The sequence below is a fragment of the Microcaecilia unicolor genome, chromosome 14 (assembly GCF_901765095.1).
Source record: "Microcaecilia unicolor chromosome 14, aMicUni1.1, whole genome shotgun sequence".
Taxonomy (NCBI): domain Eukaryota; kingdom Metazoa; phylum Chordata; class Amphibia; order Gymnophiona; family Siphonopidae; genus Microcaecilia; species Microcaecilia unicolor.
The window spans coordinates 32,041,472-32,058,264 of record NC_044044.1 but is presented as its reverse complement, the minus strand read 5'-3'; the positions used below and the strand labels follow the sequence as shown (position 1 = coordinate 32,058,264).

Below are 16,793 nucleotides of genomic sequence, written 5' to 3'. Positions count from 1 at the left end.
GATAAAGTGGGATATAAATGTCACAAATAAATAAATACGTCTCTTATTTACCTTTACATTTAAGTGTGGATGCTATATTTTTATTTTGCTCGGTCACTTAACTTGTTTCCCTTCTTCCAGGCTTCTCTGTCTTGGGATGGCTAGCTAAACTAGACACCGGAACGGATCTCCTCTTCAGGTAAGACTCCCCCTCATCTTCTGGTTGCAAATCTACTCCTTAGCTTTCTAACTTTTTCTGTATCTCTGATAATCACAAATTTGTTTTAATCTCGGCTTTAGTAGTTATATCAGACTTCCTTCCCTGCTCTATAAATGTTCCTGTCTAGCATAATTAAAAGAAATGATAATCGGGTTCCCTAATTAGCCCTTCCAATTCAGTCTCGTATTTGATCCTATCCTCTCCTCTCCAGCAGCAACACTGGTCCCCCACACGTCTCAAGAGGACTTTGGTTTATTAATCTCAAAATTACACTGGGTTTCATTGTTGCCACTGAGCAACTTTACCAGATAATGCTTTCCAAAAGAAAAAGAAAAAAAGGATTCAGTACAACCATATTAATAATTGCTTCAAATATTTGTGTAATTTATCATTTTTATTAATTATAACGATGATAATAATAATAATCTAATAACAGTTGTGTTAACTACAAAATTGAAAGGTCAACTGAAAATCCAGTATATTGTCCAAGCATTAATTGATCTCATTGACCTTGTAAAGTTCACTATTTTTTTTCCTCTACTTTCCTGATTCCTTTGTTTTGTTTCTTTTCTTCCTCCTTCAGTAAACCACGAATATCAGGGACATGCAGAAGGGAAACGAAACCCAAGTTGTGGAGTTTATCATCTTTGGGTTCTCAGATTACCCAAACCTTCAGATTCTACTCTTCATTGTGTTTCTGTGTATTTATCTGGTCACTTTGATGGGAAATCTCACTATTTTGACACTAATGTGCGTTGATTCACGTCTCCACACACCCATGTACTTCTTCCTCTTCAACCTGGCCATCTTGGATCTCTGTTTAAGTTCCTGCACTCTCCCAAAAATGCTTTCAATTTTCCTAATGGACAACAAAAGAATTTCTTTTGTGGGGTGCATGACCCAGCTCTATCTGCTTATGTCCTTCACTGGGGTGGAATCCTATTTGCTCACCGCCATGGCCTATGACCGTTATGTGGCCATCTGCAACCCCTTACGCTACTCGGTCATCATGAACAAGAGGGGTCTGTGCCCTGCTGTCTGTCATTTCTTGGCTTGCTGGGTTTTTGGATGTCATAAGTACATAAGTACATAAGTAATGCCACACTGGGAAAAGACCAAAGGTCCATCGAGCCCAGCAGCCTGTCCACGACAGCGGCCAATCCAGGTCAAGGGCACCTGGCAAGCTTCCCAAACGTACAAACATTTTATACATGTTATTCCTGGAATTGTGGATTTTTCCCAAGTCCATTTAGTAGCGGTTTATGGACTTGTCCTTTAGGAAACCGTCTAACCCCTTTTTAAACTCTGCTAAGCTAACCGCCTTCACCACATTCTCCGGCAACGAATTCCAGAGTTTAATTACGCGTTGGGTGAAGAAAAGTTTTCTCCCATTTGTTTTAAATTTACTACACTGTAGTTTCATCGCATGCCCCTAGTCCTAGTATTTTTGGAAAGCGTGAACAGACACTTCACATCCACCTGTTCCACTCCACTCATTATTTATATACCTCTATCATGTCTCCCCTCAGCCGTCTCTTCTCCAAGCTGAAGAGCCCTAGCCTCCTTAGTCTTTCTTCATAGGGAAGTCGTCCCATCCCAGCTATCATTTTCGTCGCCCTTCGCTGCACCTTTTCCAATTCTACTATATCTTTCTTGAGATGCGGCGACCAGAATTGAACACAGTACTCAAGGTGCGGTCGCACCATGGAGCGATACAACGGCATTATAACATCCTCACACCTGTTCTCCATACCTTTCCTAATAATCCCCAACATTCTGTTCGCTTTCCTAGCTGCAGCAGCACACTGAGCAGAGGGTTTCAGTGTATTGTCAACGACGACACCCAGATCCCTTTCTTGGTCCGTAACTCCCAACGTAGAACCTTGCATGACGAACCATGTCCTGCCGCACAGTTTGTCCCTTTCATATTCTTTTTTCTGTGGGCATAAAGTGATCAACCATTTATTTTGCGATTTCCATACAATTCTGAAGCTCTCATGCAGTGATATCTCTGCCATTAAACTGTTGATGAACACCCTAGATGTGTGTTTGGCCTTGCTGTCCCTTGTCCTCATCCTGACATCCTACATCCACATCTTTTATTCCATATTAAAAATGCAGTCCACGAAGGGGAGGTACAAGGCCTTCTCCACCTGCTCATCTCACCTGATCATTCTTACCGTATACTTTGCGGCAGTGTTATTTGTATATGTAAAACCCATGTCGAAGAGTATAAGTTCAGTTGACAAACTCTTGGATGCATTTTATAGCACCGTGATCCCCATGCTAAACCCCATCATTTACAGTCTAAGGAACAAAGACATTAAAGCTGCCCTGAAGAAGGGACTGCAAGGGAAACTAGGGGATTAAGAAATTGGATCATTGCTTGTAGGAATGTGATATTTAGCAGTGAAGGATTTCAACTCAGTGTGAAATAGAATTTTACATGAAGCCCTGACTGAAAAAGCAAATCGTTGAGAAGAGATTTCCTGATATATTATCATATGATTTGAATTTCAGAAAACGTTTCAGAGTTTTCATATCAATCATACTTTTCTCCATCATTCCAATCAACAGCTCCTCCGTTTCTTAGCTGACTTCACTGATCTTTTGCTCTAGGGAAAGTCCTCAATCTCTGTTTTTGATGATATTCACTATTAACATTTGATGTGAGGCAAATATTGCAAATAGATCACTGTGTTGTTTAGGGATCATGTTCTAGCAGAGGAAGATATGGGATTGGCAGGGACTGCAGGCATGAAGATCATAGATCTACCTCAGTAGGAATCAATCCTTAGAATCAGGAATAGCAGAAGCACCAACATCAGTGACTTCATTCAGGGGAGGGTGAATTGGTTTAACCATCTTCCATAGACATACCAGGAACAACATAGGCAGCATGTGCAAATTAGACCCGCACCAGATTATGAGGCTCACACATTGTAGGTCAACCTTCTACTGATTTAGTGTCCACCCACCACAAAATTAAATACAGAATATTTGTATTGGCACCAAAGTAGATCACTGGTAGAGGATCTGGGTGAGATTCCTACATAACATAAGAACAACCATCTAGACCAGAATCCAGGTTACAAGTACCTGGCAGAAATCTAGCAGCAACATTCCATGCTACCAATCCCAGGGCAAGCAGTGGCTTCTCCATGTCTATGGACGTTTCCTCCAGAAACTTATCCAAACCTTTTCTAAACCCAGATATGCTCTGTTTCTGGGGGTTGAAAGTCATAGCCTCACTCTTTGTGTAATTCTGGGTCCTGATTCCTACTGGTAGATGTCACCTGTGACAAGGCTACATCCCAGATGTATAGAATGAAGCAGCAAAACCCTGAACTACATGTCCCAGAATGCATTTCCAGTCCCAGCAGGGGGAGCCCAGAGGATAGGCAAGCTGGCCATATACCGTCTCTGACCACAAGAGGGAGGGAGAATGAAGGAGCCCAGTTCCCCTGGACCCGCAATCAGTATAGCATGCTGCCCACCTGTAATGGGGAAGGGTGGGGTGAGAAGCAAGAGGAGAATTGGATGGATTGGGTGGAAGAGGGGGTTAATCAGGCTGAGCAGGGAGAAGAAACCAGAATGGAATGGGAGCTGGAGAGCCCTGAGGAAGGCAGTCCCTGAAGGTTTGAGAATCTATATTGTTTTGGAAGTTATTTGATTTAACCTTGCTTAAAGAAAGAAGTCTGTTTTCTTTTGGTTAGACCTGTTTGCTGTGGGGAAACCTTGACTGTTGTGGGAGGGGGCTGGAAGAGTTACAAGCCTGGTTCCCCCAAGCTGCCCCTGATTATTTTGGAAGGACTATGGTGAATCTGAAAAACTTGTTTGGGCAGGAGGGGGAAATTCTGCTTGGAGGCAAGTACTGATTTTGCTACTGACTTTGAAAAGGAGGGATTTTCAAAGGACTATTGCAGCCCTGCAAGAAAGGGGCAGAGACTTTGTGTTTGCTGGCTTGTACACTAAGAGAGGCAGAACAGCCCTGCCTGGGAAGCCCTAAACCAGTGTTTGTCATTAATTTGAAAAATAAAAGAATACTTTAAAGTATCCACTGGTGGCAATTTGTGGAGATCTGTCTATTCGTGGGAGGTGGCTTCCTCCCCCCACCTACTGGAACAGCGGGCCCGTTTACACACCAAACAGAAGAAGTGGCCCCTTGCACAAGGATTGTCATTGTGACAGTAGGCTAATTCAAGTGAGTAAAAGGTGTGAATATTAGTGAGATGCCTAGGTAGCTGCACATCAAGAGTGATGGTATCATAACCCAGCGTGAATGCCAGTTTCAATTTATCTGGCGGTTAATACATTTTATTAAATTGTGTTTTTCATAGAACCATAGAATATAAAAAATGCACATCAACCATTGAATACAATATCTAAAGGGTTAACTTTCTTTGAAATGCAATTTTCATAATGAAAGATTATTTGTAAATTTCATGGGTACTTTGCAATGATTTCCAAAGCAAAATTACCTGAGGAAGAAACACTCAATCACATCTATATTTCCTTTCTGTGTGGAACTATTTCGTAACTAAATGAATGCACATACATGCATTTGAAAATATTTGTGAAAAGTGCATACGCAGTTTACTACTACTACTACTTATCATTTCTAAAGCGCTACTAGATGTACGCAGCGCTGTACACTTGAACATGAAGAGACAGTCCCTGCTCGACAGAGCTTACAATCTAATTAGGACAGACAAACAGGACAAACAAGAGATAAGGACAAAGAGTAGCAAGATTCCTGAATCCCAAAGTCTACTACTACTTGTAATTTCTATAGTGCTACTAGCCGTACGCAGCGCTGTACACTTGAACATGAAGAGACAGTCAGTGCTCGACAGAGTTTACAATCTAATCAGGACAGAATAAGGGTTAGGAGTTAAAAGCAGCATCAAAAAGGTGGGCTTTTAGCTTAGATTTGAAGAGGGCCAGAGATGGAGCTTGACGTACCGGCTCAGGAAGTCTATTCCAGGCATCTGGTGCAGCAAGATAAAAGGAACGGAGTCTGGAGTTAGCAGTGGAGGAGAAGGGTGTAGATCAGAGAGATTTACTAACACAAGGTGTCCAATATTACTTTAAAATGTGCCCAAACCATATGAACTAGTCAAAGTTTGCCCTGCTAATCCCGACATTAGTTTGTTTAGCTTTCTGTGTCATTTATGGGATTCTTTTGTTCTGTTCTTTTTTTTATTATTATTATTTTTCAGGGTCATGTTATCAATAGTGTGCATTATTTTGCACTGAGCACTTTTTCACAGTACTGCTCACTGTTGTTGAATTATTGTGAAACTTAATGACATACTTACAGTGCCGTAGCGAGGGTGCCTGACACCCGGGGCAGGTCACCGCTACGCACCCTTCCCCCCCCCCCCGAAACGCACCCTACCTTGCAGCGGGGGGCAGGTGGGAGGGCCGATCCGCCCCCAGTGCACGTCACTGGGAGCTGCGTCAGCTCTGCTGCTTCCCTGCTTTCTCTGCCCGGAACAGGAAGTAACCTTTTCCGTGGCAGAGCAGAGAAACAGCGAGCCGACACCCCCCAGCGTGTGCACCCGGGGCGGACCGCCCCCCCCGCCCCCCCCTTCCTACGCCACTGCATACTTAAAATATCCCAAATGTGGGGATTTTGCTATTGTTCCTAGTTAGAAATGACATTACTCATTGTGGGAAATTTCTATCATGTCTCAGCCCTATTAAAAAGCAGTCGCACAATGGCACAACTTCTGTAACTGTTGTTGCATGTAGAATGGTCCGCTTAGAAAAAGTAGGCAACCACATTTCCCACAGGAAGCCCTGAGAATAGTGTGGCAGTGCTGCACATTAACCCCTCATTCTGCAAGAGGTTGAGTTGCTTAAATTGATGTATTTATTGCACATACTGCCATCCATGTGGATAAGTGCACATACCACAGAAATGACACCTTCACACTTCTACAATTACATGTTAAAATATCATAGTGCATAACCGTTAAGGGGGCATCACAGAGGAGGAGCTGGAGCATAGGCGGGGCTGACATTTATCCAATACTGTCAGTTGCATTTAGATGTAAACATTTGCATGAGCCATAGACCTCTTGTAAACATTCACGCCAACATTTTTATTTATTTAGATTTTGCTCACACCTTTTTCAGTAGTAGCTCAAGGTGAGTTACATTCAGCTACATTGGGTATTTCCCTGTCCCAGGAGGGCTCACAATCTAAGTTTGTACCTGAGGCAATGGAGGGTTAAGTGACTTGCCCAAGATCACAAGGAGCAGCAGTGGGATCTGAACTGGCCACCTCTGGATTTCAAGACCGGTGCTCTAACCACTAGGCCACTCTCCCACTCCCTAGGCCACTCCTCCACTCCATTTTGCATGCTGATGCTGGGATTACTCTAGTATTTGGTACGGACACACCCATGCCAAAATGTCCTTACCAGTTAGGTTCACCACCCACTTATTATGCCACTTAAGAGGGGAATTGTGTAACAGGTACCTAGGATAAGAGATTAAGAAGGTGCTTAACAAAGGAACATATATAATATAATAACACATAAAGTCTCTCACTGCTGCTCATCAGATACCATCCTACCAAAGTTTCTTTCATTTTTAATGCACATCAGCTCCTCCCCCCATCCTGTATTATTCCTTTGGATTTCTGCACCCCAAAGAAAGCTTCTTTTTTTTAAAACTGAATTATAGCCAGTGAATATGACAACAACACTGATGTACCTAATATTCTTACAGAAGGAACTAATTGGAAGGGATCCTGTTTTTTTAAAATACTGAATTGCTGTATTTCCACAAGATATTTGTCCAATTTCAAACTTTGTTCCACTTCGTTTACTAGATAGATCAAAGAATCACACACAGGGAAGCTGAGCTGAAATATTCCGTTAAAAGTCAGAAGGGAATCCCTGATTGTTTCATGCTCCCTGCTGTTTGCCTCTCTTCTTCCAGTCACAATGTGACCAATGGTCCCTGGAGGACATGGAGCAGATTCTACAGCCAGGGCTAGTGACTGTTCAGTGCTCTTTCATTATCTTCAGAAACTGGTCTCAAAAGGATTTTAAAACTCATTAAAGTATCCCTGAGCCTGAGTCCTACAGATACACAGGCGAAGCAGCAAAGAACCTTTCGCTTCATACGTAAGAGAATACAGCTTGATTATGAAAGTACATTTTTCTTATTGGCAAAAGTTTGGTTTGGTGTGTCTCTGTGAAAATATATAATTTTCAGCCAGGAAATTTCAACCTCAATCTCATGTTTTTCTCTTACCAAATGCTATAAAATCAGTTGTTTTACTAGAGATAGAAATGATTATGCTTTTTGAAGTTCATTAATTCCATCCTCTCATTTTTCTAGGGTTCCAAAAAGTAAAATCATAAAATAGAACTTTTGGTAACTGAGGTTCTGATGTCGCTGGACAGTTGGAATTATCACTGGAAGAGAGAAGTTTTGCTGTAGTGTTGTGGGGCCATGAATCTACTTTGGGTTATTCTTAGACCCAGAACACTAAAGACTAGGACCTTGCAACCGATTCCTCAAGCTTTTCTGTTTGAGGTAATGATATCCGGACCTTGCTTCTCCCCTTCCTTTCCCCTCAAGACTCACCCCAAAATTAGAGGACTTCTGAACATTGCAACTATAGGGTGGTGATGTTGGTTGACTTTGCTGCTGTGAGTTGAAAAGTATTTATAATCCGTTGTGCACAGCTTCTGGTGGCTCCAAACGACAAGAGTGGACAGGTAGGTTTGTTTATCTAAACTCACAACTCCATGATAGAAAAGAAGGACAGTGTCAATGCAACAAACCAAGAAAAAAATGCCATGAAAACTACTGAAGTTCTTAGTTCTGAAAACTAGAGGCACCTCATTTCAACCTAAGGGGTAGCAAACCAATAATGAGACACCCTATGAGGCTAGACTGTTGTTTCATTCTTTTGCCAATAACAGGTTCATTTTGGATCGTATTTCCTGCCGTTGGAAAAGCTATTACTAATCTATTAATTGTTTTCACTTTGAAACTTCATTAACTTCGTCCTTTATATGGTTTTGCTGTGGTTATGTTACTGAGTTGTATATGTGTTTTTGAAGAGTTAATGTGAATAAGATAAGCCATCCTTTTGGCTTCTGATCCCCTCCACCCCAAAAAAGCACAAGAAGCATGAATCCTCCATGCATATCCTTGCCATCCATTCCGAAACAGGATACTTTTCAATCTGGAAACAGCAGATTGAATAGTGAGAATTAAAAATATCTATTTACCCTCCAAAAGTACTGTGTTTCGGAAAGGATGGCAAGTAAAGGAAGGGACAGTGAAGTTCAATGAAGAGAAATAATTTCATTTTGACAGACTTCGGCATAAAGGATATGAAATAATCTATTGTAGATCCGCCCCCCTTTCAATATACAAAATACATCCTTGGTTAGTAATAACATTAGTGGACAGAAGAATGCAAAGCTGTAAAATTAGAGCTAGACCAATGGGGTGAAGAAAAGAAGGTTCAGAACTCTGCTGCACGTCTTATCTTCCGCCTAGACCGATATGCTCATATCACCCCTCTCCTCAAGTCACTTCACTGGCTTCCGATCAGGTACCGCATACAATTCAAGCTTCTCTTATTAACCTACAAATGCACTCAATCTGCAGCCCCTCATTACCTCTCTACCCTCATCTCCCCTTACACTCCTACCCGTAACCTCCGCTCACAGGACAAATCCCTCCTCTCAGTACCCTTCTCCACCACCGCCAACTCCAGGCTCCACCCTTTCTGCCTCGCCTCACCCTATGCTTGGAATAAACTCCCTGAGCCCATACGCCAAGCCCCCTCCCTACCCATCTTCAAATCCTTGATCAAAGCCCACCTCTTCAATGTTGCTTTCGGCACCTAACCATTGTACATCTATCCAGGAAATCTAGACTGCCTCAATCTTGATTGGCTGCACTTTTTGTCCTTTAGATTGTAAGCTCCTTTGAGCAGGGACTGTCCTTCTTTGTTAATTGTACAGCGCTGCGCAACCCTGGTAGCACTTTAGAATTGTTAAATAGTAGTAGTAGAACCTCACGCATCTCGAAGCTGCTTAGTGGGAACATTGGTTTCTCTCCTCTGGTCTTCCTGCCAGTAAGGAGTGCTGCTAGGATATTTCACGTTCAAAAGTGAGGAACAAAGTCCTATTGTCACATAACACTTTCCAATGTAGCAAGAAGGAATGGATTTAGTAATAACCCCAGTATTAATTACTACTAATATTAGATCAATTATTATTTAAATTTTGGTATTAATAGTAATGACTATGATAATCTAATTACAGGTGCCTTAACTGTAAAATTAAAAGGTAAACTGAATATCCTATTGAAGTATTAATTGATGTTTCATTTGACCTTATAAAGTTCCCTTTCTTCACTCTAGTTTTGTTTTAACAATTTTCTGATTTCTTTGTTTTGTCTGTTTTCTTCTGCCTTCAGTAAGTCATGAGTAAATGGAAAATGCAGAAGGAAAACCAAAGCCAGGTCACGGAGTTTATCATCCTGGGGTTCTCGGATTATCCAAACCTTCAGCTACTGCTCTTCATTGTGTTTCTGTGCATCTACCTGGTCACCTTAATGGGGAATCTCACTATTTTGACACTAACGTGCATCGATTCTCGCCTCCACACACCCATGTACTTCTTCCTCAGCAATCTAGGCATCTTGGATGTCTGCTTAACTACCTGCACTATCCCAAAAATGTTGACAATCTTCCTGATGGATAACAAAGGTATTTCTTTTCTGGGATGCATGACCCAATTCTATCTGCTTTTATCATTTACTAGTGTGGAATTCTATCTGCTCACGGCCATGGCCTTTGACCGTTATGTGGCCATCTGCAACCCCTTCCGCTACTCGGTCATCATGAACAAGAGGGTCTGCGCCCTGCTCTCCGCCAGTTCCTGGGTTATGGGGCTGTTGGATGCTCTTCCACATGGTTTGTCCATTTCTTATTCCTCTTTCTGTCGGAACAATGTGATCAACCATGTATTCTGTGATTTCAGGACTTTGCTGAAACTCTCATGCAGTGATACCTCTGCCATTAAACTGCTGATAAGCTCCCTAAACTTGTGTTTGGTCTTGGTGTGTCTTGCCCTCATCCTGACATCCTACAGCTGCATCTTTTATTCCATATTGAGCATGCAATCCGTGAAGGGGAGATACAAGACCTTCTCCACCTGCTCATCCCACCTGATGATTGTTAGTATGTACACTGGGACAGTTTTTTTTGTGTATTTGAGACCCATGTCAAAGAGCGTGAGTTCAGTTGATAAATTGACTGATGTATTTTACAGTACTGTGATCCCCATGTTAAACCCCATCATTTACAGCCTAAGGAATAAAGACATTAAAGCTGCCCTGAAGAAGGCAATGTCTCGGAGAACAGGGGCTTAAAAAATTGTATCATTGCATATAGGAATGTGATATTTAGCAGTTAATAATTTAAAATATGAAATAGATTTTACAGTATTAATTAACAAAAGGAGAAAAATACATTTAGGGCCCTGCTTACAAATGCGAGCTCGCATTTTTAGCACGCTAACCATGTAGACACCCATAGGAATATTATGGGCGTCTACAAGGTTATGGGCGTCTATACGGTTAGTGCATGCTTAAAACAGTAGCACGCCTTTCTAAACAGGGCCCTTAGGAAAGATTTCCTTATATATTATCAAATTATTTGAATTTCGGAGAACATTTCAGAGTTTCTTGGCACTTATTTACTGAATTACTTTTAAAAGAATTATTAATAAGATGCCCAGTTAATTAGTGAGAAAGTACTTAATTAAATATTCTTGTCTTTTGAGTTTATAACCAGTTTTGAAATTATTCATAATTCTTTGGAGTTTATATAGTTCTGATGCACAATTTATGGACTAATTAGAAATTGTGATTGATGTTTCAGGTTCCATATTGATGTCTTGTAGACTGATGGAACCTCAGAGAGATGGATGGATAGATAGATAGGCTCTCCTAATTTCCTTTCCTCTCCCAGGTCTTTAGACTGACCAGCTTTGAACCAACATCCATCCATCCATCTATCTAAGACTGTTGTACTATATGGTCCATTCTGACTATTGAACTGATAGAATGAAAGACTTTGGGAAATAAGTTGAACATGATTTTATTTGGGATAAAAAAAAATAAAGAGAAACTAGTGGAAGACTTAATTTGCATATTTGTGCAGGAATTGTTTGCTCTGTTTGAGGCTCTAACCTTTCTAAATTAAAAGCAGGAATAAAGATCTAAAGAATTCTTTTTACCTAGGAGAGTATTTTCTTGTGTGTATATTTGGAAAAAGAAACTTTGATTCATTGTTTGGAAATTCACCTTGAGTTTACTAGTTATAGCTGCAAGGGACCATTTTTATGGACTGGAGGTTTTTTTCTAGAACCCTTGAGGACCGATTGTCAAGAAAATATGTCTGGATGCCCACCCTATAATAGCTATATATGTACACAGTTATAAACTACCAATTTATGTCTGTTTGCTCTCACCTATATATTTAAGCAAGCCTTATTCAGTAGCTGCATTGCTTGGTCATCCCTAAGCATGGACGCTCAGTTCATACAATTGTCCTGTGGAAGGGCAATTGAATAACAGGGGGCCTAGGATAAGAGGGTAGAAAGATGCCTACCTAGGCGCTATTTTATGAAGAAAAGTAGGCGCCTACCTTTCCCTTTGTAAAATATTAGCCTACGGGTCAGAAATTGCTCCTGCAAAATAGATTTGATCGTGTGAATCTGCTTTTGACTACTACTACTATTTAGCATTTCTATAGCGCTACAAGGCATACGCAGCACTGCACAAACATAGAAGAAAGACAGTCCCTGCTCAAAGAGCTTACAATCTAATAGACAAAAAAAAAAAAATAAAGTAAGCAAAGTAAGTAAATGATTGCAAGTACCTTACGCAGCGGTATATGTGTGGATTATCATATTTTATAAGCTGCATGCCTACTTCCTAACTCCACCCACATTTCACTTAGACCCTCACCCACATACTGAATCCTGGAAAAGTGCACAACATTCATGTGAACATTCAAATTTTTCTTTCCAGCGGTCAGTATTTTATAAGAGGAAATTAATGGGTGAGTTGTGGCCACATATGTGCATTAATGACGAAGGGATCATTCTACTAAGACGTGGTAAAACATGGCCTGCAGTAGTTGTGGTGCGTGGAATTTGCCATGTGCTGAGGCTACCTTTCACCGTGGCCGGAAAAAGGCCCTTTTTAATTGGCATCTTTAATGGCCATGTGCTAATATAAAAGTTATTGCATGGTGTTTTACTGGCTGTGCCCTTAACACTTCCTATTTAGTAGGTGGTAAGGGCCATGCGCTAACCCAGTGGCCATGCTGCCGATTACCGCCAATCTCAGAATTAGCGCCGGATGCCTGGCAGCGGCCGGTGGTAAGACTGTTTTGGTAGCCCTATTGTGCTTTGGTTAAAGGACCCCTAAAATACCTGCTAAGTAAAACGTATGTTTCAACATGACGTGTGCACCTCCTTATAAAATCTCCCTCCAGGGGGCGTAGTTTAAAAGAAAAATCCCACATACAGAACAGGTTTTCTTCATTTAAAATAGCTTGTGTAAACTTGAACAGGTGAATAGCCTCATGAAGTTCTGTGTACTGACAATAGCACTTCTGCATCGCCACTTGTAGGCGGCATTTCACCAGAGTTTCATCGCTTTGCTCTGCTGATTCTCACAATCCCTCACTGCGACTCCTCAGATACCATCCCTGCAAAATCTCTTTCCTTATTAATACACTTCAGCCTCCCCCTCCTATAAGAAATAGAGCGGATTTCCAGAGAATATGACTACCGATTTGCAGACGGGATCCTGTTTAAAATTGCTAAATTATTTGCACAAGATAATTTTCCTCTTCTAAACTGGTTCCAGCTGGTTTCCTGCTACTACTACTACTACTTAGCATTTCTACCTTACATCATTTCTACAGCACTGCAAGAGCTTACACAGTAAAAGACAGAGCTTGCAATCTAGACACGACAAGCAAACAGGACAATTAAAATTATATTCAAGGGAATTACACAGAGACAAGCTGAGTTAAAATACTCCACTGAAAGACAGCAGAGACTCTCTGATTATTTCATGCTCCCTGTCGCATTACCTCTGTCCTTCCAGTTGCAATGTGACCAATGGTCCCTGGAGACGTTACAACAGATTCTATTACCAGAGCTCGTGACTTTCATACCCTTCAGAAACTGGTCCCAAGAGGTTTTGAAAAACTCACTTAAGTATCCCTGAGTCCAAGCATAACAGATGCACAGGTGAAGAAGTAAAGGAGCTTTTGTGTATGGTGTACAGCGCTGCGTATGCCTTGTAGCGCTATAGAAATGATAAGTAGTAGTAGTAGTAGTACTTCACACATATGTGAATACAGCACGAGAATGTAAATAAATTGTTATTATTGTCAACATTTGGCTCAAAGCTGGCTCTGTGAAAAAGAAAGTGATAATAAAAATAATATAATTTTTGCCCCAGGACAACACAACATCAATCACTTGCTTTTCTTTCACAGAATACTAAAATCAAGGTCAGTTTTCCAGAGAAAGAAATGCTCAATGTTTTTTGGCAGGTCATTAATTCTATCCTCTCGTTTTTCTAGGTTTTTCACAAGTAAAATCATAATATAGAACTTTTGTAACTGAGTTGCAGAAGGTCGCTGGACAGTTAGAATTATGTATTGCTAGAAGACAGTATTGGCTTTGCCAGAGTGGTTTGAGTCGGGAATCTACTAGGTGTTATTCTTGGGCACAGAAGAGGTAAGATCATTCAGAAGACCAGGATTTTGCAACCAATTCCTCATCTGAAGCTTCTCGGTTAAGGTAATGATATCCAGACCTTGCCACACATAACCCAGGCTTCTCTACAATATCATCAGGGTTCACCCCAAAACTATAGGACTTCTGAAAACTGCAACCACAGGACAGCGATTTTGATTGACCTTGCCACTGAGTGAGCTGCTGTGAGTTGATTCTTGTATTGTCATGTCTACAGCTCTTGGGTTTTCCTTGTTGGAACCAACACAGTGTAAAGTTTTCTGGGGACCCCCAAACTATGAGACAAGTTTGTTAAGCAGAAAACAGAACCCCAGGGTAGGAAAGAAGGAACATGTCAATGCATCAAAATAAGAAAAATTACAAGAAAACCAGTAAAAATCTTGAGCATGAAAACCAGAGGCATGTTGTATCAACCTTAACTGCTTAATTTCGTAGGGTGTTCCATTGTTTGCTGCCTCTGTTTCATTCTTTTGTCAAGAACATGCTTATTTTGGACCATACCTACTGCTTCTTGAAAAGCTATTGCTAATTTATTATTTTTTTACTATGAAACTTCATTAGCTTTGTACTTGTGATGGTTGGTTAGATTACTGAGTTGTACATGTGTCTTGAAGATTTAATGTGGATACGACAAGCCATCCTTCTGACTTCTGATTCCCTGCCAAGAGTATACCAGAAGCCTAAGATGTCCATAGGGGTCCTTTCCATCCTTTCCAAGTGAGACTTCTTTCTAGGATAGAGATTCCCAACATACCTGAAAGAATATGCGACACATAAGCAGGGGGTACGCAGTGCCTGGAAAACCAGTCGTGCCTGGAAAACCGGCCAGTGTGACTACTGGGTTTCTGCTGCTGTGACTCCCTATCTGTCCCACCCACAACCTGTCAAGAGAGGTTCTCTGTATAGCTCGAAATATGACCCTACCCTCTCTCTCTTTCAACCCTGCTCTCCTTGCTGCCTTCCAAGGTTGTCAGCTGTGGCTGCCTTTGCTCTACTGGTCACACCCTCCAACACAAGAAGTTACAGACAGTGGCACATACAGGGAAATGGTCCAACACATCTTCACATTGTTCCTTCAGCTACCACAGCAGCTGACAATTTAGAAAGGCAATAAGGTGAGAGGGGATGGGGAAGAGAGAGAAAGGGGGAAATACTGGATGTTGAATGGAGGGAAAAGAGACTGGGTGATGTTGACCTGTGGGGGGAGGGAGACAGTGAAAGAGTATAAGAGGAGATAGCTGCATAGTGAGGGGAAGAAGGAGAGAGAGAGTCAGAGAGTTGATGGTTGCATGGCAGGAGGAGAAGGAGACCCTGGCAAGAGATTTAAGAGATGACAGAGGAAAGCAGAAACCAGATCCTGGGATCAACATGATTAGAAAAATAAAATGACCAGACAATAAAGATAGAGAAAGTAATTTTATTTTCTATCCTGTGATTCAAATATGCCAATTTTTGGAATGTACATCTGCCAGAGTTTGGGGGTACTCGGTTGAAAACGTTTTCAACTTAGGAAGTAAGCGGCTTAAAGAAGTTGAGAAACACTGAACAGTGAGAAACAAACATATCTAATTACTCTAGAACAATCTGTTCCTTCCATGTCCTCACCCTCAGCTTCTATTCTCCTCCTCCTCCTTCTCCTTTTAACTTCCCTTCAGATTGCTTATATGCTCCTACCATGTCTTCCAAAAATTCACATCTTAAAAGAGATGGAATGTTTTGGTGAAAATAAGAATCAGTAATTCTTAGCTAGGAAATCTCAAAATCAATCTCATGCTTTTCTTGTATTGAATACTAAAATCTGTCTTTTTTCCTAGAAAGAAATGATCAGTGTTTTCAAAAGTTTGAATTGTGTTAGGGTCATCTTGCTCGAACAATGTTATGCTGGTTGAAATAAAGAATACTTGATTCTGGAAGCGACTGCATCTCCTCACTGTGTTTGTTCTTCTAGAAATTCATTGGACCTTGCAACCGATTCCTCACTGAAGCTTCTCTGTCAAGGTAATGATGTCCAGACCTTTGCCACACATAACCCAGTCTTCTCCTCTACAGTACCATCAGAGCTCACCCCAAAACTAGAAGACTTCTGAAAACTGCAACCACAAGGTGGTGATTTTTATCAACTTGGCCGCTGAATGAGCCACTCAGAGTTCAAAAGGATTTACAACCCTCTGAGTTATTGACTTGTGCCCAGCTCGTGAGTTTTCCTGTTGGAACCAAGAAAGTGGAAAGTCTTCTGGTTGACCCGGATACTAGATCGGGCAGACAGGTTTGTTAATCTGAACACACAACCCCATGGTAGGAAAGAAGGACAGCGACTATTTATCGAAATCAGAAAAAGAGAAAAAGAAAACCAATCAAATTCTGGGCCTGAAAACCAGAGGCACATCATATCACCCTAAGGGGCAACAAACATTGGGACACCCTATGACATTAGGCTAACAACAAGTTTATTATACACCACACTCTGCCTCTAGAAATGATGATGTATTTTATTCTATTAAATCTTGTCCCTGTGATAGTTTTTCCTATTTTCTACTATGGATAGTTTACTGAGTTGTATGTGTGCCTTGAAAAGCTTAATGTGTATAACACAAGCCATCCTTCTAATCTCCGATTACCCTCAAAAGAGCACCAGAAGTATAAAAGCTCAGTGGAGGTCCTTAGAGGTTAAATAGATATTTCTTTCTCACTGTCCAGTCTGCTCCTTCCTGGTCATCACCCCAGCTCCCATTCTCTTCTTCCTCCTCCTTTGAACTATATTG

At 41.2% G+C, this 16,793-nt stretch overlaps 2 protein-coding genes across 2 annotated transcripts; both read left to right on the top strand.

The window, feature by feature from the left end:
- The first annotated feature begins 803 nt into the window (after positions 1-803).
- On the top strand, positions 804-2,569 carry LOC115457359 (olfactory receptor 1009-like). Its single transcript, XM_030186775.1, has 2 exons — positions 804-1,221; positions 2,151-2,569. Exons 1-2 carry the CDS (start codon positions 804-806, stop codon positions 2,567-2,569), a joined length of 837 nt encoding a protein of 278 aa, XP_030042635.1.
- Positions 2,570-7,874: 5,305 nt separating this feature from the next.
- LOC115457357 (olfactory receptor 1009-like) lies at positions 7,875-10,618 on the top strand. The gene is made up of 2 exons (XM_030186774.1): positions 7,875-7,941; positions 9,662-10,618. Exon 2 carries the CDS (start codon positions 9,668-9,670, stop codon positions 10,616-10,618), a length of 951 nt encoding a protein of 316 aa, XP_030042634.1. The 5' UTR covers positions 7,875-7,941; positions 9,662-9,667.
- Positions 10,619-16,793: the final 6,175 nt, after the last annotated feature.

Coding starts and splice junctions, on each gene's coding strand:
- LOC115457359 (XM_030186775.1), top strand. CDS start 804: ATGCAGAAGGGAAACGAAACCCAAGTTGTGGAGTTTATCATCTTTGGG. Junction 1,222..2,150: donor GGTCATCATGAACAAGAGGG/GTCTGTGCCCTG, acceptor GTGGGCATAAAG/TGATCAACCATTTATTTTGC.
- LOC115457357 (XM_030186774.1), top strand. CDS start 9,668: ATGAGTAAATGGAAAATGCAGAAGGAAAACCAAAGCCAGGTCACGGAG.